Here is a 27,177-nt window from a genome sequence, read left to right on the forward strand (position 1 = left end):
TGAAGGGATTTGATGTGGGATTGAAGAGGTCATAATTCGATAAAAGAAAAAAGGAATAACCTTGATGCACAAGCAGGCACAACTAGGGTAGATAGAGTGGCGTATTGTAAATTCGGAAGCCGTGCGGTCCACATGTGTGGTACCTACATCATTAGAAGTTGGGTTCCTGGGAATATCCTTTAGCGACCAACACCTGGTGTCGCGGATAGACGCAGCAGCCGCCCCTGCCACTGTACTACAACCGCCCACCGCACATCAGAGCAGAGCCCCCACATCCACTGCAAGCCAGCCTAATCAAACAGCTATCGGTTCAACTCGAATCCCGATAGAACAGCAGCAGCGGGGAGTTACCTACACATCTATGTAAGTGATGCTTACCTGAGAGAAGGATACATACCATGCCATGTACATAGAAACGTTCCAACATTGGATCCACTCAATCTCATCTGCTTTCATCATCGTTTTCGCCTTCACTCTCCTATAAACCCCTCATTGATTTGACCTGTAAAGTTTCTGACACTTGAGGACAGCCTCCTCCTATTAAACAAGCTATAGACGAGATGCTAGAAGATCTACCAAACCCATCTTTCGCTCCGGGTTTGTCTACACCTCTGTTTGATGTCTCCCGTACTTATAGTTTGAGCTCCAGGTAAAACCGGGCCCCGACTATGGGAGGATCTACTGCAATACTCGCCGCAAATCAAGGGCGCAAATATCCTCGCGAGACAGCCTCCAAAATTCGAAGGCAAAGCCTTAAGCACCCCCGGGCATAAGCACATGCTCTCGCAGCTCACAGATGACTGTGTCCTCCCGCTCTCGGACGTACTAGATATTTCTAAGTCATATAACGTCGCTGCCATCTGTGACGAGTGCCGGCTGCATTTCAATATCGAAGTGAAATTCACGAAAAACAAGAAGTACGACGATTGTAGCATCTGCCCAGTGGGGGATCCACTTCACCACTTTCGATATGAGGTAGAACTTTCGGAACCGGTAGATTCCACTAAGCAATACCCACAAGGGAGATGGGTGGATAAGTTAGTCTTCAGTTGCTCGGGACCAGCATGCCCGACTATTGTGACAATCACGACGAAAGCTCCAATCTTGAGTCCAGAGTTGACGTCTTTACTTGTCGATCCAGAGGTTTTGAGGGCACGAATGAAGGATGCTCAAGAAAGCTTTCCATATTTGTTCGCCGAAGAAAGTGAGATCGTGCCGGCCCAGCCATATGGTGCACTTGCGACGCTGCTCACGTATATCAAAAATGCGAAGCAGAGAGATCAAAGGCCTATACCCTCACAGAACCTGAGGTTTGTGACGAACATTGGGAGGGACGCGGCAGTGCTGCTGAAGCTGGCTGGGTTTACGAACAGCGAGGAGGTATGTGTGAAGTGTGGAAAGTGGTGGGGTTGGGCTGACGGGCAACAGGGTGAAACCTGGAAACCGCCAAGTTTGGAGATGTTGGATAATCCAGAGTCAGGTGTTTTTAAAAACATGCAGGATATGTTAGAAGAGATCATGATTCTTATGGATAGGCGCAAGCCTGATTGGGGCAAATGTAACAGGCCTCATCTCAGAATTTTTAGGATCAAAGAGCTAATAACAAAATTTGAAGCGGATGTACGACAGAAAATTGTACGAGCAAATAAAGAAATAAAAAGGCTCTTGGGAAACGAAAAATGTAAGAGCCCTTTGAGGTCTATATTGACATATGCCACAGCTGATTCTTGCGATTTAGACCCTTGCGCTACTAGTAATTGGACCATAGACCTTACCATCCCCGAACACCCGTAAGTGCTTTCTAAAATTATCCAAGTATAAAAATGCTTACAACTAGCCCATCTAACCGAAATGTTCGTTTCCGCATCTGCAGATATTATGCAGGCATTGGAGCAGTAGGGGATTTCGCGGATCCTCTAGTTTTCTGGGCGTTCGAACGACAGAGCGCATGCGATCCTGATAATAAACCTTACTATTTCCAATGTCTTGAGGACGTCGCTAGAGGGCGTCACAGCGAAATGCTAAATATCGAAGTTGCCAAGGCACGCTCCGAAGGAGCATATACTCTCGCCGAGTTATCAGCAAGTTACGAATATTTTGGTATTAACCCAGATAAATATAATAGCGATGAGACATTTATTATCGGGTCGTTTGAAAGTCGTGTGAGAGATGCTCCAGTGCATGAGCATCAAGCAAGAGCCAACTTAAGAATCATTGGACATGCGTTAAAGAGTCAGAGGATATTGAATGCGTCAGATAAAGGTGATATCTTCTAGAAAAGTGATGGTGATCTGTTCTGACGTGGAAAAAGTGTCAATTCGAGATATCAATACTGCCTATGACTGGCTTGACGTCACGTCAGCAACGCCAGACGACTTCATTTTGTCGGCGTATAAAGTTAGAGTAAGCATTCTACCTCGTTATAGCTCAGGTTTCTGTATGAATGTTTCTAATTGGCCACAAAGGTCGGTGATAATGCAATGGATGAGAGTACGGGGAAGGAGGCACTGAAGATCATCGCGGAAGCTCGGCAGAGCCATGTCCTGCTCACGTTTCTCGAGACAGGCGCGATTGAAACTCCTATGGAAACTGGCGCCGCGTACGCTCGGTTGGGAATCGATGATAGATCAATCTCAGATGATCTGGTCATATCTGTCTTCAATTTCAGGGTAAGCTTAAACCAACCGATTTTTTCTAAAAGACATCTGCTTAGGTTTCACAGCTGCAAGATGATCCAAAGCGTATGCAAGAGTTAAGAGCAGCTCTCAGAGCTATTGCGAGTAGTCGTGATAGTGCCAAAATCAAGAACTTCTTGGAAACAGGGCAGTCTGATCAACCTATTATGGGTTCCGCTGACTCACCGGTTGGTATCGAAAATATCGGAAATACATGCTACCTGAATAGCCTGTTACAATTCTATTTTACCGTCAGGCCTCTACGAGACATGATTCTAGATATCGATAATTTCCAAGAGATGGAAATCACCGATGAAGTGATTCAACGGAAGAGAGTTGGTGGAAGGAAAGTCACTGCGCAGGAGGTTGAGAGAGCGAAGAGATGTGAGTGATTCTTCATGATTAAAAGTCTCAATTCCTGACTTTTAATAGTTGTTCGCTGCCTTCGTACCCTCTATCAGAATTTAATCGTATCTGCACAATCATCTGTCACCCCTGAACGTGAGTTGGCTTATCTAGCGCTTGTGAGCTCTAAAGATGAGGCGGAGGACGAGGTGAGACGTGGGTCAATGACCGCCATGGGTCCGGCGCCACCTCTCATCAACGTTACTGATGAAAATGATAAAATGGAAATTGATCAAAAACCAATGTCTACTCCTGAAGCCACTGGTGATGATGACGCCAGTGAAGCCACTTTGGTTAACGATGACCCCCCACCTCCATATTCTGGCCCCAATGAAGAAGATTATGTTATGGTCAATATGGACACCAAACCAACCCATATGGATAATAAAGAGAACTACTCGCCAAAAACAGAAGGCCTCTTTGGATTTATCGGCCCTCTAAGGCCTCCTCTCCAGGGGGTAGATCTCAATGAAGGATCTGGTGGGTTTCAAAAGGGGAAAGAAGTTGAGGCACCGTTAACCCCACCACCGGAGGTACCAAATAGGCCGCCACCGCCGATTCCACCGCGCCCAAAACGGGAGGACTCTTCCAAAGTGGATATGATGATGTTCGGGAAACAACAGGATGTTACAGAATGCATTGGGAATGTACTTTTCCAACTTGAGGCGGCAATCAAGCCCGAGGAGATTGATGAGAATGGGGAACAAATTGACATCGTTAAGCGTCTCTTTTATGGAAAAACAAAACAAACGTTGACCTTTCCAAACTCTGCCGACACACGTATTAAAGAGGTTAGTATATGGAGGGGGGTTGTGTCTTGTTTAACTGTGAGATGGACTAATTATGAGTAGGAGCTATTCTCGCATTTGCTAGTTAATGTTGCTGAGGGTGATAGAGATATTTACTCGGCTCTCGACAGTAGTTTTGATATCGAACAAGTTGATCTTGAGGGTCGTGAGGCTAGGCGCTACCTTTCAATTAGTCACCTCCCACCCATTCTTCAGATTCAAGTTCAGAGAGTTCAGTTTGACCGAGCGAGATCTGCGGCATATAAGTCGAATTCGCATCTGAAGTTTGACGAGACAATCTACCTAGACAGATATATTGATACAGATAACCAGGACCTCAAAGAGAGGCGCGAGAAGTCCTGGCAATGGAAGGAGGAATTGAAAATTCTAGAGAGACGGAAAGTTTCGATGACGAAAACACAGGTAAATATTCCCCCCCCCCCCCCAAACAAAAAAAAAAAAAAAGAGAAAATTATGCCATTGTGTTTACTAAAGGCATTGCTAATTATGGTATATGAAGGCTGGTGTTAAGCTATCGGAAGCTTTAGACCTTACGAGGGAATGGCTGTCTGGGATTGATAGTACAGAGGATGATATGGAGATAAATCCTACTGTTTTGGCTGAGCTTGAGGAAAGATCAAAAGCAATGAGAAGAGAACTTGAGGGTAAAGTCACATTTTTCTTTTACTTGCCTATCCCGCTCTCCTTTGGGTGGAATGGGGTATTGCTATTACAATTACTAACCATCATTTTTGTAGTCTTGGAACAAGATATCAAAGACCGCGAATCTCGTATCAATTCGCAGTTCACGGACATGCGTAAACATGGTTACCGTATCCACTCCGTATTCATCCATCGCGGTAAGTCTACAAATTTCTGCGTCAAGAAAAAGATAGAAGGGACCGTGAAAGCTAATGAGCGCCAAACAGGTTCGGCCACTTTCGGCCACTACTGGATTTATATTTACGACTATCAAAAAAAGGTTTTCCGCAAGTATAACGATGGATATGTTACAGAAGTTAGTAATGTATCAGAGGTATTTACGCACGACAGCAATAATAATCCACCGACTCCATATTTTCTCGGTATGTTCTTCCAGGGTGGAATGTCATTTAGATGAATGCTGACAGCTTTGTACAGTCTTTGTGAAAGAAGAGGAGTGTACAACCCTTATGGAGGCAGTCAGACGGGAAATTATTATGGGATGATCTCGAACTTTTTGGGCTTGGAGAAGTCGGGTTTCTTTTATCAATATCTTTTTAACTTTTGTCCCGTCGAATTGTAAATACTACATTTCTTTAATGCCTGTCCGCGAAAGGCACTTACTTCCGTACCACTGTAGTGAGTGCGTGAGCCTGTGATTCGAGAGTCAAGTACAACAATGACCATTCTTGCTTGGCTACGCTTGGCCAGGCCAATAGTAATGGGGCCGTGCGCAGACAAATGTTCAAAACCATCTCAACTCTCACTGCATGCATACCTAGTCACCTTGAGGTCACAACACCTACACCTGACTGCACAGGTCTGGGCGACGGGTTTGAAGGTCACAAGCCGTGGAAGTGGTTCCCAGGCTATTGTTTCCTCGTTATTTTTTCTCAAAAGATCGTCCACGGCAGCCGCGGAGGAATATTTCAAGACAACACACCGGAGTTTTTTTTCGTTCGTTCGTGAAGCATGTGGGGGCCGAGAATCAGAATCCGGGGTTTTCCCACATGGGGAAATCCCTCCCAACCGCTGCTGCCATCAAAGCCTGCCTTTGTGATGAATAAAGTGGGTATCGTAACAACCGCAAAGCGAGCCCGAGAGGAACGGGAAACTGGCAAGTAGAAAAAAGAAAAGAAAAGAGCACGACTGCACGTTGCATCCTACTTGGCGTTGTTCTGCACTCGTCGTCGCTGCCTTCTTTTTACTTTATTTTTTTGTGAGCAGCGAGGTCATTGTCCACGTGCAACGTGTAGCTGGGTAGAATAGAAACAGAAAGAGTATTTTTTTCTCTTCTTTTCTTTTTTGCTGTTGCTACTCAAAAACGAATACCAGTTTAGGTAGGGGTATATGAGCTGGTCGGAACGCAAATAACCCTCTCTCCCTCTCTCCTCCACTTCTGTCCTCTTTCAAAGGGGGGTTGGGTGTTTGAGGAGGGGTTCTTTCTTTTCTTTCTTGCTTTTTATTTTATTTTTTTAGAGGCATTTTGCAAATTTTGCAAAAAATAAAAACCCCCAAGCAGGATTTTATGCTGTCGAGAAATGATAGGAGCAGGCATTGGGAGCGGGCCTGTGACATTTCTGCTGATGATTTTGTGATACGGCCCTCCAAGTACACATATAAATTATTAAGGGTTGCGGGCTCAGGCATGGAGCTGCTGTTGGCGGATAACCACTAGATGATGCCAGCTATGAGCCCAGATACTTTAGTAATTATGTAGGTACGTATACACCTTACCCTACACTGGCATCAGGTACCTCACGATACTGAAAGTCGTCTGAAGCACCAATTGCCGGTACCAGGTTCGAGATCGATCCGAATCTAATACTTCCTTGGCAACTAAGGTAGAAAGTTTGATAATGTAATTAGCTGTGAACCACACCGCGATTCCTGGTAGGGCTTATTTTTCTTTCTTCGTCCATCTCATTTTTACCAAAAAATCTCTGCGTGTGAGATGCTAAGGCTTGATCAAAATTTGTATTTTTGTTTGTTTATTGATGCCCATCACTCGGGTAATATGTAATACGTAGGTACACTTGAGTTTGCAATGGAGAACTCAACAAGGCATAATAACCGCAGCAATAATAGAAATTAAGGAAGTCTCCCCAACATCCTCTAGAAATAGTAGATGTAATGCGGAGCTATCGAGGTACTACGCACTCAGATAAGCGACAGGACGGTTTTTTTTTTCTTTCTCCCGTTTAGTAAACGCCCTTGGGCAATTGCCACAAACTTGAAATAGAGTAAGGCAACCAACGAAACTGACATTAGAAAATAAACTCCTAGGTAAAAATTTAACAAGAACATGGCAATGGAACAGCTAGAACCTAACTGGTGAGATTCCGGGTAAAAATAAGAAAAAAATAACATAAAAACCGAACGCCATCTTCCAATACTGGCCAAAAATGAAAATAAAGATAAATTATCAAGAAATAAACGAAAACACCTGACCAACGCCCGCCCTGCCTGTACAATTTACGTTTCCCTGTCATTCCATGTATTCGTTTCCCAATGTTTCAGGATTATTTGGCAACATCCTCTGTGTTGATGTATTGATACCACGGCCCATCTGCCAACCCTAGACCATCATCAGTGCCGAGAGGAGATACTGGCGATGATTTCAGAGGTGAAGGCATCATCTGTGGTGCGCTGGGGTCTGGTGAACAATACGGTACATCCACCTCAGAGCTTCCGCAAAGGGAATATTGGTTGATCCCACACAAATCATTAAAATCATAAGTACTATAGTTAGAGGATGCATCTGGAGCGAGTGTCTTCAATCCTGTTGCGCTGGGATTAAACATAAAGGTCGGGTTTGTATAGCCGTTCATCAATGATGGGTATAAACTATCACTGGGATCAAGCGCGCTGTGCAGGAATTGCTGTGTCTCGGGTGGCAATTCAGTGGTTAATGGGAATCCGAAGAAGTCGTTGTGAGGCATATATGGCGTATGCACACTCTCAGGGGAGGCTGTCTGCTCGAATGTAGGCTGCAACACACGGCTCTGAGGTGGCTGAGGTGTTGCTTGTGGCGATACTAATTGAGCTGAGTTCATTTGACTTGTAGAGTTCGTCGGGGGGGAGCTCATTCTCCTGGTGGTTGACGATGTAGAAACCGGCGACGCAGCGGGTGGGACCGCAATAGACGAGCGTCGGATACCTGCTCCTTCCTGTTGATACTGTGGCATTTGTATTCCCTGGGGAACATGCATCTGCATTTGTCTTGCATAGAGCCTTTGACCACCGTTAGGAGAAGGGTACGGTTGCTGGCGGAGGGAAGCGTGTGTAGTCTGAATCTGCGGCGAGGGAACACCTTGAGAATGCATCATTTGAGGAGTATGCATCAATGGTGTTGGCTGCATCAGCTGCTGATGAGACATCATCTGGGGATGCTGCATCATCTGGGGATTTTGAGTCATGAACCCAGGTGGATACATGGTGTTTGGAGGATAAGCACCGCCACCACGGTTATATTGCATGAATGCTGGATCGAAGTGAAGAGCGCTCCGCACGGCGACTTGGTTCACAAGATAAGCATTGAGGCGACGGTTCCACTCGTTGTTACCTGCAGCCAGGCCCCGAGTGAGTCCTCTGTAAACGTTTGGATAGTCGTCATCCTCCTCCGAGTACATTTCCTCGTTGACAACATCTTGTTCTGTCACTCGCAGCGCGCGGCCAGTCCTCTTCTTGTGTATCTCTGAGGCTCGACGGGCCGACTCAATGCGAGCCTCTAAGCTGCGATCACTTCGCCGGGAAGCCGCAATGTACGCCCTGCGCGCGCAACTAGTCAGACAATGGGAACCTTGAGATGGGTATTTATTGAATCTAAACGACTTACCTCTCTTGGTTTTCTTCATGTGTGCGCTCGGTTTTGACGGCCTTGGTTGGGGGGTTTGTCCGTTGAGGAGGCATAATTACTGATCACCGCACAGGATTCCAGTAGATCAAATGAATCAATGGCTGGTGTTCCAGTTGTAAATCTGGGGAAGCTAGGTAGCGATGGGGGGAAGAGGATCGAAAAAGTGGTGAGGATCGTGGATCGATCGATAAGGAGGATTTGCAGGCGAAGGGAGAGAAGGATGCAAAGAAGCAAGATAAGGTTTTCTCAGAATAGACAAGCGAGAATAGCTATTTGAGGACTGAGTGTCCAAGAAAAGACCAGCAATGACAGTAAACGTGTTACAAAATGTGATGATGGGCTGTTCCAACTGCTTCTGCTGGTAATGTGTATAATATGTAGGAGATTGATTGGTATTATGATTGATGCAGAGTTAAAATGTAGGGTGAGTAGGTAAAAGTGTTGGATGAAGATGATGATCGAGATTGAGGGAACGATCGTGGGGTGAGAGAAACTTTGAGAGCGGAGAAGGAGGAGGATGATGAAAAGGAGGAGTGGGTTGAACAGGTAGGGGGACCTGGAGGAGGAGGTAGTGGAGGAGGAGTTAGAAAGTGAGGAGAGGAGGTGGTGTGTGTGTGTGGGGGGTGGAGGGCACAGACAATCCCAAGAATCCCAAGAGAGGAGGGGTGGGGAGAGAGCCGTGGGATTCTGTTCAGCAGTTCTAACTAGTACAACACGCACTGTGATCCTAGAAGACGCTAGTACAGCTGTCTCTTCGGAAACCTGTTCGGGGAAGGGAAATTGCCGGCTTGGTGGTCCTTGGAGAGACCTTTCTTTATTTTTTCTTGAGACCCTTAGCCTTGAGACCACCCACTAATGTTCGGGAAAAAAGGACGGACTGGGGAGAATTCGGCCAGGTGTGCTGTGTTTGAATTGTTGCTGCTGGTTCTTACTGCTTCCTGCTGCCTGCTGTCACGAATCAGTCCCCTAGCTCACACACCCACTCACACTTCTCTCACTCACAAGTTTCGGCTTTCGTCGAACGCCAGGCTCGCTTGCTTGGTCGATGCCGAGTGCCTGGGCTGGATAACGCGGATCACAAAGCTGTTAATCCTTGGCAGCGTCTTATTCTCGCTTGTCTGCTTCGTGTATCTATCCGGTCCGGGCGGGTGTAGACCAGTAGTAACAGAGCTTGAGGTTGCCTCTAGGATAAAGCAATAGCCAATATCCACCCTCAATCAATAGAGAAAGAGAAAAGGATATCGTTACTGAGGGTTAAGTAAAAGTTTGAGGAGGACACTACAACAGTAGATACGATAATCAATATATTGCTGTTTGAAGTGGTTTTTTTTTTTTTTTTTTTTTCTTTTCGGGAAAAAATTCTTTACTTTGTTGTACCCTGGGGCGAGCACACCTTTATACACTCGTCACATTTATCCCGGCTTTATCCGAAGGAAACCTACAAGCTTGGTCCTGCGTAGTTTTTTGTGGGAGTTGAGGAACCCGCTAACGATACTCACATCTCGGCTACATAAACATTGAATTTATAAGATTTTGGCACTGAGAAAGTGGATACACAAAATATTCCCCGTGGGCCCGATGATAACATAGAGTGTCCCAGATCGGTCAAGCTGGATCTCACCTCCGGAGTCCAAACCCTGCTCGTGCCGATACGCGAGATCTAGGAGGCAACCGATACGCGTGCCACGCTAGGGCCCTAGATCGATCTCAATGAACTGAGATCCACATGTTTAAAAACATCTAGTGTCTTGGCTGTACGCCGACGTAAGGCCCCCATTAGAAATTAGAGCACTATGAATTTGAGGCCAAAGACCATGAGTCTGACGTCTTTTCTGCTTTCTATCAACTAAGTTTTTTCTTTCTTTCTTTTTTTTTTTTGCCTGAGAAGCCTAGAAACATCAACAAGGCAGGGCTCACATCTCCAAAACTACAGCAGACCCTTTACATACTTCTAGCCGACGGACGGGTGTTGTGCAGTGCATACCCGTATTTTGTTTCTGGCGTCGAGAATGCTAATCCCAAAGATTTGGACGTGACACCTGGACATGGGAAAATTTGTCCCAGTCAGGGTATTATAACTACATGTACTTATATGTTGGTATACAATGGATCTTTGCTCGGCCTCGGGAGTCCTGCTCCTCCTCGCGTATCTTGTTGAGAGATCCTTGTCTTTGTTGGTTGCCTTCGATCTGGAGAGCTTTTGATTCTCAAGGCCAGCGGGAGCCACAACCAAGGGACCTGTTTCCAGAATTTAGAAGTACAAAATGTTCGTCACGCGTATTCTTTCAATTCTAGGGTTTTATTTCAGGCCGGTCACAATTGAGCAGGTTCCCGAAATCTTATCTTCAGGGGATTCCATGTTAAGATCTCCTACCTGGAGACATAAACTACATGTATGCATATCTTAGTTCAATACATGTACATGTAGTTATAGCTGGGTGACAAAAGTAACCGTGATTTTACATTGCAACCAGATTTTGTATGGGAATGCGTCTTGAAACAAGTATAACTCCACAACCATAATAGATATGAAATAAAGGATTGTTTAATTAGAAATCCTTAGATTGATAGAACCTATCCATTGGGTATAAATCTCGAGAACCGATTTTGGGAGTTGGTCGATTTGGGCAATTTTTGCTGGTTGCTACGCAAAATCACGGTTACTTTTGTCACCCGGCAATACCTATATTAAATTGTATCCAAATGAACGAGGTTGTTGCAACTGAGTTTTTACAAGTTTCTAGACAGGGCTTCATACAAGCCTCTGTTTTACCAGCTATGATTCCCCGGGTAGCTTTAATGGTAACCCAATAATTCCGGTTATCTAGGCCACTCTTTGATCTGGATGTCGCATAGATGGGCGTATTGAGTTTTTTTGAATCTTATCGATATACGTGCACAACCACTACTAAGAAAGGATCATGGACCAGTATATCAACTAACTGGATTATACTTTCTCAGCAACAGCCTTGATGGTCTTGATCCAGGACTTTTGTGACTTTGTTAGTTTTGTCGCCATATCCTCAAAACACAAACTGCTGACTTTCTTGCCTGCATACACTGGACCAGCCAAAAAGGTGTTGTTCTCGATCCTTTTACGACATGAAACTACAGTTTACAGACATATGTACGTAGTTACACTTCTCTGGTTACATCCCCCATTATACAAAGGGGAAGGACATAATGATCGGTGGCTGGCTTATCATTATTTTGGTTGTTGCTTTGACACTCCTTCATCAGTCCTTAAGCGCCAAGGGTCTAGGATCTGGGATTGAGACAAGCTATGGTGCGCCATACCTATCCCCAGGGTATGAGTGGAACGGCGGGAGCATCCGCCCTCTCCGAGAAATCGCTAGTTAGAGTGCACTCCCATAGTTAACTTTCCCAAGTGAGACATATATCATACTCGGACCCCCTGATCTGGTAAGATCGGGATTGACAAATACTCTAACTCCCCGGAACTTGGATCTCATGAAATGTGCACGGATGATCTACGTCGGGTGGTATCTCAAACAGTAGAGTACCCTGATCCCAGATTCCCGCGAGAAGAACGCTCAGATTTTGTTTACTGCAAAGACTTGGGCAGCTGTTGGACTGGACCAATGTAATAAGGTGTGCAGCTCGGCAGGAACTCCACCAGGTAAGTCTTGGAGATTGGCGCACCGAACAGATGGGTGGATGTGACGTCACATATAAACTAGCAGCTAGCTGTTGTTTGATTAGTGCACAACCAATGCTGTTCCTCCTTCTGCACAGGGCGGGAAAGAAGTAATTTTAGGGCGGGATAGGAGGCTAGGCGTGGGAATAATGCGGTGATGTATTCAGACTACATGTATGTACTCTAGAGTACCTAGAGTAAGTAAATGTACAGTCGCCCGCCGTTGTAGCGAACGCTTGTATACCGAATATTTGCTGTACCGAACCACTTGGGCTGGCTTTCTTTTCTCCCTGGCAAAGAGTTTGGTCTGCTGTACCGAATAATCTGCTATACTGAGCGGAAAGCGGAAAGTTGCTCAATATGCACGTTCTTTATAGCGGCGGGCGACTGTACCTACTCGGGGCAGGTAAAAGTACCGGACAATGCAGGTTTTTGGTTCACCAATGGGCGCGCGTGCTAGGCGTGAACTACTGCAAAAAAAGCCCAGAGACAAAACTTGCATTGTCCGGTACTTTTTACCTGCCCCGAGTATGTACATGTACTTAACGTACAGAGGCTCACGAGTGCCGTCTGTTGATGAACAGGCCCTAGTGTTAGGGTTAATGGAAACGAAAATAACATACACAGCTCGACTGTTTCTTGTTTTAGTTACATACATGTACATGTAGCAACTCCTATTCATCTACAGACGATATTTTGGCAACTACATGTATGTGTAATATGTACATGTAATTACAATCTATCGCAAAATATTTAGCCTAAAGATTTTGAGGAAAGTTTACGATGGATAGCCCAGCTCAAGTACTGTAAAATCCGTTAATTCTATTACATTCAACAGTGATATATCAGCGATCCCTCCTTCCTTCCTTAACTGCTCATTGCGTATCATAGTTCGATAGGCTTGTTTGCAAATCCTTAAAATAATCTAGCACAATCCAATTCATTTAAATCAAACGAGTCATACCTTATCACTCACATCTCATCTAGAGTCATCGGGTCTATTGGGGTGTACCTATTCTGGAGGTAAGGGCAGAGGTGTACATAAACGAGGGATGTTCTGAGCAGTGTCTTCTCTTCCCTCGAGATCCACTTTAATCACCAGTTGCTTTAAAGCTAAAAAAATATGGACTTTCAAAATCGCGTCGAATTGAGCGGGAATAAGTGCTCTATGAAAACTAACCGCTATACTGGTCGGTAATTCTTAACGAGAGATAAGGACTGCCTCGAGGTTTATTGTGCTCTGCCCAATGATTTCCTCGGGTGCCAAATGATTTTCAAGATCGCACCCACCCATTAATGGTCGAAGGAAAGTACTCTAGTCTGGGGTGATCTCCCCAAGGACCTTCACTACGTGACCATAAATAATATTAATAATACCAAGGTTAATCTAATTAATAACTTAAACCCTTCACAATACTTCGGGTTTCTTTTTGGCTACGCACCGGAAATGACTGCTTTCTCCTTTTCCCGGGGAATTTCGCGCACAAACACGTGAGCTTTGAGCAGAAACTGAGATAGAATAGGTACCATTCATGTCGGTTTTTCTATCTGGTGACCCAATTGAAGGAAGCTGAAAACTATTTCTAGGCAGGTCAATTGGGGGGGGGGGGGGTCACTTCCAGTATATCGAGAGATTTCTCCCCTTTGGTATCGGTGCAAGGTCCTCTCTATTTTGAATACATGCACTGAATCACAACACAATCCAAGACATGAGTGACATGGTTGGAAACGTGGCGTTTACAGTGGGTCCGCAGGCACATGAGTTTGTTTCTGGAAGTCTACTGTCGGAGAGTTTTTTACCCATTTTCTTGGGCTCAGTTGGCCGAGACAATTGAAAGCCCAAGTGGCTGAGTTTGTAGCTCGATGGATATGTGACCCACCTCAAACTTCTCGGGCGTGGCTCTCGAGGTCTGGTTCGGGTTGTTATTTGGAACGGAGCAGAGGTGTTAGCCATGGTCCTCAGCCCTGTCCTAGCTCAAGTACCAGACATCAACAAGGATGTTAACGTTATCTATTTTCTGTGGCGTCGTATCCTACAAGAATGGCCGAGGGAGCTACCCAATCAGACACTCCAAAGGGTATTCAATATGTGTGTATATGATTGGGTTTATTTCAACAGAGAATTTTCTACAAAGTACTTACATTTAGGTAGCTATCCTGACAGCAGGTACATGTAGCACCAATCCATTCTCGCTAAGCTTCCCATATCTCTAGCCCTTTTTGTTCGTCTTGTTTGATTTAACCGTAACAACTGGCTCGGGGATTGCGTGGCCGGGGGGCAATGCCAATATAAATTGAATTTAAGATATATCAGCTCAATGTCAATGATATTTTGAATAATAAATGCACACGCACACATTCGGTAACGCTATAATATTGAACCCACCTTGTGACCAGTTCAAGTCAGGAAAATAAATCAATGTTGGTTTGTTAGGCTCGGACGAAGAGCCCTTTGGTTCTATAGAAGTACATACATAACCCTCAGGTAGTTCAAGATACGGGTTCTAGTGAGTATTCTCGTGGGTCTATCTAACTGGCTAAATTTGTTGGAACATGATAAAGAAAGTCCCGCATAGCTCTCCGCTAAAACATGTGTTCTCCCCCCCCCCCCCCCCCCCCAATAACCTAACCGCCCGGAAGGAGCAAAGGGTAGGTAAATAAAGAATTGTACGTAAGGCCGAATTTGTCTGGCCTCCTTACATAGTTATACTTTTTTCGTCCCACCTACCTTTTTTTTTATTTTTTTTTATTTATTTATTTTGGCCTACCTTTCTTTCCAGCTGTACCTGTACTTGTACTGAAGATTGTAGTACGCCGCCATAGACTACGGTCTGCATGCGAGTATGAATTAAACAAAAAAAAAATTTCCAGCTGTAAACATTGGGATTCGACCATGTTGCGAAACTGGCATGGTGCATAGCGTAGTCGAGTGATAAGATATGATTGGCTGAACAGCCGCGACATCCCGTTCCACCGCTCTGATGCACGCCTAGAAAAGAAGAAAAGGAAAACGATAGGTCCATGTGCCGCATTGACGTTTATTGTTTTAGTAAGTAAATGGAATAGCATATTAGGCTGACTGGAGACCCATATCTACCTCCTTTTACAACGTAGGTACAGGTACGATATTGACGTGGGGGGATGGACACCCGGTATACATGATTTTTTTATTTTATTTCACCCGGGATAATGTGTTGTTACTGCTGGCGTTACTATTGAGGGAAGTGCCATCTAAACTTTAATAAACTTGAGTTGGTTGGAGGAAAGAATTCTTTGGTGTGCTTGTTTCATGAAACACCCGAGCAAATAATTATTACGTGCCTTGGCCAATCTGGTAGTATCCTGAATCAGAAACATTTCTTTGCGCAAGAAGTGGCCATCTATTTGCGCCTGAGTAGACGTGCTTCCAATAGGAAGTTAGTGTGATGAGTTTGTGGGCCATCGCATCCTGCATGACGGGTGAAGTCTGAAGAAAACTGCCGGATAAATTCGTGTACGTCTGTCCACTTCACCTACCTCACTTCCGGCCCTTCTCTAATTGGCTAAATATAATCCACCAACAAATCTTGTGATAAGGGGTGTGTAGGTGGGGTATATTCTGACTTATAAACTAGATAGGGCACGGAGTCTTTGCTCCTCTTTACCCTAAACGAGGCCGGCTGATTGCCCGTGCAGACGAAGATGTACGATACACACGTGATTTAACAACAAAACAAAGCAAAATTAACTCCCAAAATATAGTACGCCCGTGGATAACAGCAGATATACGCGGAAAATATGAAACGGGTCCTTAAAACCCCCATGTCCCTCCCGCTACTTACGCCCAACACATATCCCTACTTGGCGCCACAGTGGGCACACTTCCGAGGGTGAAGGTCGGGGCTGCGAAGGCTTCAATCTCTACTCGCAGATAGTCGATGATGGGATCATCCCATTTTTTTGTTTTCTGCGCTTCACGTAGTTGGGGGTTAACCTGGTGACTTATTGGTTGTACCTGCTGTTGCGCGGTTTGGAAATGGTTCAGATTATTAGATGACGATGGGTTTTGCTGCCCGGGAGTCCCAAAAGTAGAAACATGAGTGATAGGTTGCCCAAAAGCAGGTGCTTGGTGCTGTGGCTGACCAAATGCCGATGTTGATTGTGCCTTTTCAGTAGTAGTAGCTTGCTGACCTTGAAATGGATTGACAGTTGAGAAAGGAGAAGTAGAAGTCTGTTGGAAGGCACTTGCTGTCGGACCAATATTTGAGTTAGAGGCCTGTTGACTAAAGGGCGTATTCGCAGGGTTAGTCTGCAGAGGTTGCCCAAATGGCGGCGGGTTTTGGAGTTGCCCTTGCGGGGCAGCGTTAGAAGTCCCGAACGGCGAGCTTTGGGGAATAGCTGGTTGTCCAAAAGCAGGTTGGCCAAAGGCAGGCTTAGCTGCACTTCCTGTCCCAAAAGGGGAAGGCTGCCCGAAAGCAGATATCGGCTGCTGTGTGGTAGGTTGTCCAAACGCGGAAGGCTGTGCAGCAGAGGGTTGAGCCCCGAAGGAAGAGGATTGCCCTAGAGCTACGGGTTGGCCAAACGCCGGTTGACCGAATGCTGGCTGACCAAACGCCGGCTTAGGAAGAGCTGGCTGACCGAATGCCGGTTGACTGAACACATTTTGGGGCTGAGGGGCAGAGGGCACAACTGAACCAAAGGCTGGTTGACCAAAGGCAGGTGTAAGTGAAAGTGAGGGTTGGCCAAATGCACTTTGTCCAAATGCTGGAGTTGGACGAGCAGAGAAAGGTGAAGGGGAGCCAAACGCAGACGTTGATTGTGGCGCCTGACCAAAGGAAGAAGTAGGCTGTGACGGTTGAACGAAGGCAGAAATTGGCTGTGGCGGTTGACCAAAGGCAGAGACTGGCTGAGATGTTTGACCATATGTGGAAATTGATTGTGACGGTTGGCCGAAGGGGGATAATGGCTGTGACGGTTGGCCAAAAGCAGATGTTGGTTGTACTGGTTGACCGAAAGTAGAAGTAGTTTGACCCGAGTTCACAAAGGGCGATGTTTGGGAGGCCTGAGCTGGACATCAGCACATATGCAGTCAGGATAGGTGGAATGATCGACTAATAACATACCGTGGTGCCGAAGGTTGATGGGGGTGCATTATTCGAGTTGTAGCGTGAGCTGGCTCTGTTTTCATAAGCCTTCTTCATAAAATTCACAGCTCCTGGAAGATCGTTTAAGATATTTTTGATTTGGCCATCGGCTTCTGAAGTTAATCTTTGCCATTCTGCTTCCTATAGAAACGTCAGGATATCTAGGTGAGAATATAATTAGTCAGGGTAAGTGATATACATAAGCACCAGGGTTTCCATCTGCTCTACACTTGTACGCTAAAACTCGAGCTTCTTCGGGCGATATATCTTTTCCATCGATAAGTTGTGAAGGCGGGTCTTTTCCGGGGGCATAGCTAGAGAGTGGCCATGTTGGTCGCTCCGTCAAATCCGTCTTGATGGAGTCTTGGGTCGGAAGATTAAAGCTGAGTTGAACTCAATTAGGTCAAGCGCATATGATGGATAGTAAGTGGGCACTGAGAGAATGAGATTGAACCCTCCCCCCATTAAGGAGCGGTTAGGAACGACCAGAGCTAAGAGAATGATATTGTGCAGTTGGTTATTTTAAAGAAGAGAAGCTCACCCTTCACCTAACTTTGACTGGATTCCGCCGCCAGTATTATTGTTTCCATAGCCTATGAAGGCGACCAAATGTAAGTTATATTTGTTTCGGACACCGTGAGTTGGATCGGGGAAATAAGAAAAGGAGAAGTTTGGTTAGAATCGCACCTATTTGACGGGTAGCTCCAAATGTGTTACCAAAACCATTCGCGCCAGATGAGGCCGGAAGACGAGTTTCTCCAGGATGAACAAATTGGCAGTTTGAGCCAAAATGACAGGAGCCATTTTGATAGTATCTACAGAGTTGTTGCGACATATCGAAGGTGTAGTATTGGATCTGGTGTGAATTGATAATTTCGACAATTGGAATGGATGTAGTAAGTCGACCGGGGGTGGGTAGGGTAACGGCGGCCAGATGTAGACTGAGGAGAAAGAAGAGATGCGCGCATGCGCACCGTTATCGTTACGGCAGATAAATAATGGGGAGATATTAATAAGTACAAGTATCTACTCGTAGCTTTATAGCGTTTCCGAACACGACCAATATTGCATGACATACAAAAAGCCGCCAAATCCACCTTTTTGTATGTCATGCAATATTGGTCGTGTTCGGAAACGCTATAAAGCTACGAGTATATGTACCCAGGTACATAGTTACATGTACTTCAAGCGAGTACGATACAAGTAGTGCTGATATGTACTCGTAAATACATGACGTTTCCGGACACGACTGCTATTGCATACCATACAAAAAAAAGCGTCAAATCCACTGTCATGCAATATTGGTTGTGTTCGGAAACGCTATGAAGCTACGAGTACTTACCTTCGTGGGCCAGGACCTCAGTGTAGGGCAAAAGAAGCATCGCGATCGAACGTCCTGGGAGGAGGCGGTTCACACTAGGAGGATCTTTGGCTTGGCTAGTACTTTATTTGAACCTTGCCCTGAAGTTTACTTGCTAAGCATTTCCTTTGTCGTGGTCGTACTAGTGACCTCAAGTTTGCTTTGGCATAAACATTTATCCCCGCTTCGCTAAATCTTAATTATGGGTGAGAAAAAGTATGTACCTGCACGAGTCCGTGAAGTTTGATACGCCAATTCGCCTTGGTTCGGACTTGCCACATACAAATACGGGGATCGAATACATATTCTGACAATGTTCCAGCGGGCATACCAGATCAATCTAGTCAGATCTAGAAAGTTGGATTGTACTTCAGCACGAACAGCATAGGTTGTTACAGTAGGGGTATTCACTTCTAGAAATACGTTCCTTTATAACACTGTACTAAAATGCGGCTTATATTACATGGCACTAGTACATTTCTCTTAGGAATATGTGCCTTTATAACGCTGCATTACTCTACAACGCCGCTTATATGGCACTGAAATATAACTTTCAAAAATCTGAATACCTCTGGAATGCACATACCATATTGTGGGAGATAATCCGTTACCATATTAATTTGAGATTTGTGCTTAGTGTACTAGTTAATAACCTTTATATGGTACGCATATATGATATTTTGGACAATAAGGTAGGTTGGTGATGCTTATTTCTCCTCAGAATACGGACCGCCGATTATTTTAAGCGCTCCATAAGCGCATGCTTATAAGAGTATGTATGTGGAGAAGTGAATGCCCCTCATAACATATGTACTTGTAATTCCGGCCATTTTTCTAGATAAGAAAAAGATTTATTAGGTACATATAACCTACATGCATCTTGGGTACCTGCAATAAATCTCTTGTCCGGAGGTCCGTATTTTACGTGCTTGTAAACCTAACCACTCGTTAGAAATTAAGTAATTAGAATAGATAATGTAGTCCTTATGATTGCTTATTATATCCTGTCTGTCAGAGTTTCGATTTTCTTATTTTCGATGGGCTAGATAGATTTGGCACGGGAGTCGAGTTTGATAAGGGGGATAGGTTAGGTGTATGGTGACCAGCTCCATAAAAGGTTGCTACGAAGCTGCTTCAATTAACCTTGTGTGACTGGTACCGCCAAAACTCGAAAAATTGGCTATCTCCGACCAGGGATTATCGCTCGAGTGATTGGTTGAATGGCATCGATCTGCATCAGAAGTTTCCCACACAAGTAATTTTGATCTCTGGAAGCTAGCCAATTTTTCGAGTTATGGCGGTATTCTAAAAATGGCGAAGCCGTGAAGCTGCAAGCACATGCCAAAACTCAAGTTAGCCAAGCCAGGGATGACTAAGTGCAAGCACGTGTTTAAAGCCCGACTGGACCACATATCACAACAAAACTCACGTTCTGGAATAAGTACGATATTAATAAAGTCACTCTCGCGTGAATAATATTGGTTCGCACTTACAAGTCAATCAATCACTCCAGGCGGATCGGCCAGAAAACTAATCAATCCGAAAAATATTCATCATAACTGCTATGGACATCGATCATAATACTCCCAACCATTACCGCTCAATCTTCCCCGATGACAAGAAATTCCCCTTTTCGAAGGAGCGTATCTCCAGGATTTTACGAAATCGCTCTCTTCTTGATGGAAAATTGTTCTTTGACATCGTTCTCACTACCATAGCCCACGTTGACGATAGTAAGACCTTTCCCCTTCTTAGCTATTGTTACATGCGTCTTACACTTTGCTAGTCAACCAAATATACCCCCCGAAGAATGTCGCAGGTTTACGCCTGCTCGTTCACACTATTGAGGAAAAGGAGGAGCTCGACCGTCTTAAAAAGTCGTCCTTTGTGTATTACTTATTAAAAGATTTTGATCGTGCGCACCCCAGAAATGGGTTCGCGACTCAATACGCAAACAAGGTGTTGATCCCACCGAATTTCTGTAGCTTGATGGATGGCCTCTATGCAATGGACAACTTTGATTTCGAGGTTTGGTTTCTCCATTCTCTTCTTATTTGTACCCACCTGACAAGAAGATAAATCTAGGATGCTGTAGGTCATCTTACGGAACCTTCCGTCATCCCAGTCGAACCTCACAAAGTCCTATCTACTCTTGTGTCACATGCAGGTCCCAACGGCCCTAGACTAGCAACTACATTTGTACAAACTGTCCAGCCAGTCCTGGACACAGACGCTTCCATCAATGATTATTTTTGCGCGTTGAGGGCCATTTCAATCGAGTCAGCATTTCTTTATCAGCGGACTGTTCCCTCGCGAATTCAGCCGGACTTGTTCAAGAGTTTGATCGACTATTGTCTTACAATCAAAAAGGAATCAAACGCCCTCAAGCTCATAAACCTTCCTTTCACGCACGAGGAGCAAGAGATATTTGAAAGTTACATTCAGGATTCCAGCATTCCCGCTGCACATGATACCCTGATAACAAGGCAAATGCACCAAGGTCAACTCACCGAGGCCCTGCTTGCCGCGAGAAGTGCTCACTATCAAAACGAGCCGGAACTGGAGGGTGTTAATTGGGCAGGATTGGCTAGAGGATTGTCCTTGGGGATAGGTCCTAGGGAGGGGTAAACTCATCGACATACTTTACTAGCAGGATTTCTCATCTTGATATTTCACCTTTATATCACACCAAAGAGCTCTTGAAATGCCATAGAGTATTTTTGCCATGAGGATAAAACGTGCTATTGTTTTCTGCTACATATGGTGTAGACAGCGAGTGGAGTATGACCGTGTAAAGCCTATTGTACAACAAATGAAATTTAAGAAGAGGATTGCCGAGAAGGAAGAAAATAAGACCGCTTAGCTCTCAACAAAGTCCTTGACATCTGCAACCCGTTAGTCAGGACACTACTCTCGAGTGTTTGATTTAGGACTTACTGCTCAACCACGAGACATATTCCTTTTGTTCCTTGTAGTCAATGTAATCAGGGATGAAAAGAGCCAGAGCAGTGTTAATGCCTCTCTCGTCAAGGTATCTCTCCAAAAGGACTTGAAGATCCTCGTCTAGATTTCCAAATGGAGGCCCAGCATACAGTCCCCTCCGCTCCCAGTCGGCGTTAGCAGTCTTAGCCGTGGCTAGTTGCGCTGACTTGTGATAGAAGACGTTATCAATGACTATCATGCCATCCTGCGCAACGGCTTCGAACTGAAGTGCTCCACCATTGGCCTGTCCTTTTTATCAGTATACACAAGTTATTTGGAGCTTGCCAACCGAACCTTCTCAATGGTGACATTCACGCGTGATGGGAAGCTGACGGGTGTCTCATCATCAAACTCCTCGTCTTCCTCATCCATCTCGTCATTTGCAGTTTGAACACGTCCCTCGGCCTTTGCAGCTTTTGATTGAGCGCCACCAGATTGACCGGCGGCAATATCTTCTTCCGTGCCATCATTGAATAAGTTTGTTTCATCTAACTCGTCGGGAGATGTAGCGTTCAGATCTGCGATTGAGAATTCGATACGGATTCTGCAAGGTTAAAGATATGAATATACTTATCCAAAATTTATATTTTAGAAAACTCACGTCTCATCACCGAACTGACGAATCAATTCAACTTCTTCTTCGCCAGGTTTGTCTACGATCCTGAATGGACCGTTTTCTAGGAACTCTTTAACGCTGAGTGGCATGTCATCATCTACATCTCTCATTTTCTCCAATTCCAGCTCGGCCTGAATTTTTGCAGCCAATTCCTCGTCGACTGTAGTAGTAATTGGTAAGGTTAGGGCGGTTCAAGAGTTTGACATAGATAAGTAGCTTACCCGTTCCTTCTTTTTCAAAAGAACGAAACGAAGTTGAAAATTGAGCACTCAAGCGAGGATTCTTATGAATGGCTACTGGGACATAAACTCGAAAAGCTTGCGATTTGGTTGAGATGGATCGGGCAAAGGGCGAGGAAGCTGGAAAACGGGTAAAGGGAACCCGCCCAATACGGGAGATCGCTCTGGCAGCAAACATTGTAGAGCTATATACTAGAAGTAGGTTTTGAAGTAGATGTTGGAAGATGGTGAGATGAGAGTGTTAGTGGGGTGTGAAACTTTCTGAAAATGATGGTGGGGGAAAAAATTACGTGCATGAGATGTTGCTTATGTAAAAAAAAATCAAAATCGTGCAGGGATCATATTCACACGTGTGTTCTGGAAAATAGATACATGTATTTTTGCAGTCTGGACACCAACATATCGTACATGTAGTACATGTACTTAATTGTACAATTGTCCCGGCTACAAGAAGACACACATGTAGGCCTGGGTACCTACATTATATATGCAAGCTCATATCTAACAGCCGGTTTATGAGGATAACTCCTAATGTTTCCTTTTGAGACTTTTGGACGTTCCGCCTCTCACCCAGGCATTTGAAAGGTACCACTAAACAAAATATTTGTGACGATTACAGAATACTATAGATACTGCCTTGCTACCCCCACTATAATTGGAAAATGTAGACGTATATCAGGATCAAATTAGATTGCATTTCATATATACATGCAGCAACGAGAACATCAAGATTTTTGTATTGCATGTTTGCACACGTGCGCTGTATGTACTAGGGTATAGCGAAAAGTGATCCGAATCTGATAAGACAAAACACACATATTCACCAACATTCACTTATCAGATTCTGATCACTTACCCTCCACACCCGGTACATGTAGTCTCTACGCCCATTACTACATGTATTTGCTGAGGTAGATTACTGTTTGGCGCTGGTCGAAGGTCCACAAAAGAAAAATAGAAGAAAAAAAAAGCTAATTGTCACCAGGAAATGAAATACAATGTTGCGGTGTGTTCGACAGTTAAATAATACGTATGTCAGTTTTAAGATAATGTGGCCTCGCTTTCAATTGAATATTATGGTAAATTGCCAAACGTCGTGATGTTTACGTTGCAATAAAACGCCCCCAGTGAAGATATCCGTTGTATCAGAATGTCACCAAAGACCCGTATATAAAGTTAGGGAACGGTAAGCCGTTTAATTACCACTACATAAGAATCATAATGACGGGAATTGGTATAGCTATTGACTTTGGGTTAACTTCCTCAATTGATTTTCCTCGATGCATCTTCTTTGGGTATCCTTGTGAACTTGACCTGTGCCAGAGAGCCCACAGTTCCGTCCCACCGTCGTAGTCGCTCAATGTTTTCAGAATTTTGCAAGTCTGGAATGTAAAAGCCCGTCTTGAACTCTTCAATTTCGCGATCAATCCGTTGCTTCAAAAGATCTTCCTTCGTCGATGGGGGTCGTCCAGGGCGACGCTCACTCCGCATTTCGAATAACTCTTCATCATCGCGGTGCACCCACCTGGAGTTTATTAGCGTCAAAGTAGCACCATCCTTGCAACAATGAGCAGTATGTACTTCTCTATCAAGTCCCGGATTTCTTGTGTACTCAATGGTGCCTTCACATCTTTTGTCGCCACTTTAAAGTATCCCACACGGATAACTGTATGATTATCTGTTAACTGTATGTACTGAAAAAAAATGATGAAAAGCGACTAACGCTCAAGTTCCTTCAACTTGGATCTTGCTGATCCTAGCTTTTTTAACTTTTCGTCCCGGAGAGTTGCTCGGCTGAGCTTTTTCGAATCACGGCGACCGAGGGAATCTAGCTTCCCATCTTTCTTGGCCTTGATTTTCTTTTGTACTTTGTGGAGAGCGATTGGCATTGTTAAAAGTACATGTACAGTGCACTGGCGATTTGGACGAGTGGGGATGTATGTATGTTTCTGGGTGTCTTCTAGTTAGAAGGTTCTGACTATCCGGGTAACCATACGAGTACATAATATCGCCGACGCAGGTACACGCGCTACAGACATGTATGTGCCTATTGCGACCTGGTGCGTAGCAATACTGAGAAAATAGCATAATTGGTCTGGTCCTATTAATTACCAGATATACTATTTACAAAAGAATAGATTTTCACATCTGCTAGCTGCCCAGTATTTGTTACTTCTGCAACCATATGCAAATAAATTGAAACAGTTTGCACGGACTGTTAAATAACGAGTTTCTAAACTGCGTTTCCCTCAAACGGCCTTTACTAAATATGATCTATTACATCATTACAGTAAGTAAACTGTAAGGGCTAGTTTAGCTGTCAAGGGGATTAAAACCCCGTTAGCAAGGACTCTTAGATTGAGTTTGTTTTGGGTCTGTCGAATATATACTAGTTTGTTAAGTGAAACGGAGCTGAATACTACAATACCGGTAGGGCCTACTTTTCAAAAATTCCGTTTAAAGGCCCTAACGGAGCTGTGAAAAAAAAAAAAAAAAGTGTAGTTAAATAGGCTCTAAATTACATACGTATGTAGAGTATATGCCTACATGTAGGTAGGTAGGTACTGTATGTTTACATTGTACTCAGATCGTGGGGAATCAATCGTACCCCGCCATCGAACCCCACCGAGGACATTTTGGCCGTGCAATCTGCACGACTTACAGAAAGAGAAAGGCACACTTGACTCGTATGCGCAGGGACATGTGTCAAAAACGCAGGAACTCGAAGATGTTTGGGAGTGGCTGGGGTAAAAGCTTGGCCCACATAAGCGGGTGGCTGGGAGACATGGGTTGCTGCTTGAAAGTTGGTGTGATTCGTGTCCGTTGCCGTAGCAGCCGTATATTTACAACTTGTCGCAGTATCACCCTCGCAGAGAGATGTGAGGACAAGCTAAATATACATATACACACATACATTTTGGGCGATTAGGTATGTATGTTGTTTTGCAGCGTCACTCACTTGGTCCAGCCTCCCCTTTTCACTGGATCTAGTCACACTACGTTTGTCCCTTTCTCTCACACAATACTCATCCACTGACTTGCTCACCTACCTCGTTTTCACGTTCCCCCTCACCCCTCCCCATTACACAGCGACCATTAATCGATACCCCTCCACTTCATTCCTGGCAGGATTCCGAACCGTTTCTCGTGGGAAAGTGAGACCCATTATAATTCCTGCGACATTGCTTAGGCACGCCTGGATAGTTTACGTAGCCAATCCAACAACGCGCTTGTCTGCCTTCGAGAAGTTCACATCACGGCTGTTTGTCAAAGGGTACGATGGTTGAAAGAAGGATTCGATTCGTTTTCGGGTTTGAGAGTTCGTTATCACCATTTTTTTTTCGTCAAGAATCCTACTATAAGAATTTCTTGTAACTCAGTTATGTAGCTATGATTTTGTGTCCAATTCGCTAACTTAGAATCATGATCAGGGCTTGTGCCTTTCCTCGCTTACCATCATGTACTAATGGTATTAATCCTCGTCGCGATTATACTGCTCTGTAAGAATAGCCGCCGACAACTGTTGCGAATATATCAATCAATTTGCTGACCTTCAGTTGGTTTTTAGCTCTCTTATTAGCGGGATGCTCATCTTCAAGTCCACTCATACCTTCTATATTTTTAATAAATCTATGGTATGACCGGTCGTCGCCTCAGTACGACCCTGCGCAAGTCGACCCGGGCGCATCAAGAGCTATTGGAAACATTGTTGGAAATGCACAGCTAGAGGCAAGAGTTGGGTAATTGGAATTGTACCTCTCGAGATTACCTGAGCGAGGGGAGAACTAATATGGGATTATACTAGATACTTTGGAATTTGTATAAATCCTGACGGATCTTCCTGGTTATGTAGCGCCAACGCCTCTTCCCTTGCCGCACAAGTAAGCGTCGACCAGGACCCTCTGAACCTGATATGGGTCGCCCAGACATTCAAAGAGAGCATTGTTTTCCCGTACCTATTGATTATCGCTATTATTCTAGCCGCAGTTACGCTGCTTCTTCTTGCAACCTTCCCGGGATACGAAGAAGAGTATGACGGAGGTCCTGAGAGGAGACGACTCCCAAGTCGGGCAGTGTCCCAGATTGCACTAGCAGTAATATTTGTCGCAGCTATCTTTGTGCTGGTTTCGGTACTGTGGCAACACACTGCGAGTGTGGCCGCAGCGACTATTGCCGAAAACATGGGGAATGGATCTGTCGCAACAGGCGTTGGCGTAACGGCTATGGTTCTGGGCTGGTTCGGCTTTGCGCTACTGATTATTGTGACAATAGGATTATTAGTAATGTAAGTCTAATGATCACACTGGATTTCTTATAGATTCGGCTAACACTCTATAGGATATTATCAATGCATCTTGTCGAGAAACTCACAGATGAAGGGATCTAACTTTGATCTTTCTAGTGGAGGTTTTTAGAGTGGCTAAATGTGGGCGATCTCCCCGACGCAGACGGCGAGAGACCTCTCTATTAAGAGAAACGAAGGAACGAGTTTTACGATTTGATCTTAGAGCACGAACATGTCAACTTGATGATACCTTTTATTTGCTTCCTTTCCTTTTCCTCTAGTTTGGGGCAAACTATTTTTTCACTTATATGGTTTTCGGAGGACTACGGTTGCACTTACTTGTATTGGTCGATTTTTAGATAGTTCATTTAACGATATCGATTTTGGTTTTGGGGGATGGGGGAATTGGGAAAGGTTTACACATTGGCTGGAAAGCGAGAGGTGCAGTGTTACGGTGCGAATAGGTGTATTCCGGATAAGTGTCC

General features: G+C 44.7%; 7 protein-coding genes across 7 annotated transcripts; 3 read left to right on the forward strand and 4 right to left on the reverse strand.

Moving 5' to 3' along the window:
* Positions 1-64: 64 nt before the first annotated feature.
* On the forward strand, positions 65-5,076 carry LAJ45_04422 (uncharacterized protein; the record flags this gene model as incomplete). Its single annotated transcript, XM_046114002.1, has 17 exons — positions 65-87; positions 330-363; positions 531-597; positions 650-1,380; positions 1,429-1,558; positions 1,616-1,681; positions 1,739-1,790; positions 1,874-2,262; positions 2,312-2,403; positions 2,466-2,669; positions 2,723-3,059; positions 3,108-3,871; positions 3,932-4,291; positions 4,389-4,533; positions 4,627-4,728; positions 4,798-4,953; positions 5,009-5,076. 17 exons carry the CDS (start codon positions 65-67, stop codon positions 5,074-5,076), a joined length of 3,720 nt encoding a protein of 1,239 aa, XP_045973104.1.
* A 2,016-nt stretch (positions 5,077-7,092) lies between these two features.
* Positions 7,093-8,482, reverse strand: LAJ45_04423 (uncharacterized protein; the record flags this gene model as incomplete). The annotated part of the gene is made up of 2 exons (XM_046114003.1): positions 7,093-8,341; positions 8,409-8,482. 2 exons carry the CDS (start codon positions 8,480-8,482, stop codon positions 7,093-7,095), a joined length of 1,323 nt encoding a protein of 440 aa, XP_045973105.1.
* A 7,422-nt stretch (positions 8,483-15,904) lies between these two features.
* On the reverse strand, positions 15,905-18,045 carry LAJ45_04424 (uncharacterized protein; the record flags this gene model as incomplete). Its single annotated transcript, XM_046114004.1, has 5 exons — positions 15,905-17,128; positions 17,190-17,351; positions 17,410-17,593; positions 17,752-17,803; positions 17,898-18,045. 5 exons carry the CDS (start codon positions 18,043-18,045, stop codon positions 15,905-15,907), a joined length of 1,770 nt encoding a protein of 589 aa, XP_045973106.1.
* A 2,089-nt stretch (positions 18,046-20,134) lies between these two features.
* Positions 20,135-21,198, forward strand: LAJ45_04425 (uncharacterized protein; the record flags this gene model as incomplete). The annotated part of the gene is made up of 3 exons (XM_046114005.1): positions 20,135-20,303; positions 20,357-20,598; positions 20,656-21,198. The coding sequence occupies 3 exons, from the start codon at positions 20,135-20,137 to the stop codon at positions 21,196-21,198; spliced, it is 954 nt and encodes a 317-aa protein (XP_045973107.1).
* Positions 21,199-21,429: 231 nt separating this feature from the next.
* Positions 21,430-22,585, reverse strand: LAJ45_04426 (uncharacterized protein; the record flags this gene model as incomplete). Its single annotated transcript, XM_046114006.1, has 5 exons — positions 21,430-21,455; positions 21,508-21,796; positions 21,847-22,096; positions 22,154-22,328; positions 22,390-22,585. 5 exons carry the CDS (start codon positions 22,583-22,585, stop codon positions 21,430-21,432), a joined length of 936 nt encoding a protein of 311 aa, XP_045973108.1.
* Positions 22,586-23,670: 1,085 nt separating this feature from the next.
* On the reverse strand, positions 23,671-24,296 carry LAJ45_04427 (uncharacterized protein; the record flags this gene model as incomplete). Its single annotated transcript, XM_046114007.1, has 3 exons — positions 23,671-23,932; positions 23,989-24,073; positions 24,131-24,296. The coding sequence occupies 3 exons, from the start codon at positions 24,294-24,296 to the stop codon at positions 23,671-23,673; spliced, it is 513 nt and encodes a 170-aa protein (XP_045973109.1).
* A 1,577-nt stretch (positions 24,297-25,873) lies between these two features.
* On the forward strand, positions 25,874-26,794 carry LAJ45_04428 (uncharacterized protein; the record flags this gene model as incomplete). Its single annotated transcript, XM_046114008.1, has 4 exons — positions 25,874-25,907; positions 25,976-26,147; positions 26,213-26,692; positions 26,746-26,794. 4 exons carry the CDS (start codon positions 25,874-25,876, stop codon positions 26,792-26,794), a joined length of 735 nt encoding a protein of 244 aa, XP_045973110.1.
* Positions 26,795-27,177: the final 383 nt, after the last annotated feature.

The sequence above is a fragment of the Morchella importuna genome (assembly GCF_003444635.1).
Source record: "Morchella importuna strain M04M26 chromosome Unknown Morimp01GS010, whole genome shotgun sequence".
In the NCBI taxonomy this organism is placed as follows: Eukaryota; Fungi; Ascomycota; class Pezizomycetes; order Pezizales; family Morchellaceae; genus Morchella; species Morchella importuna.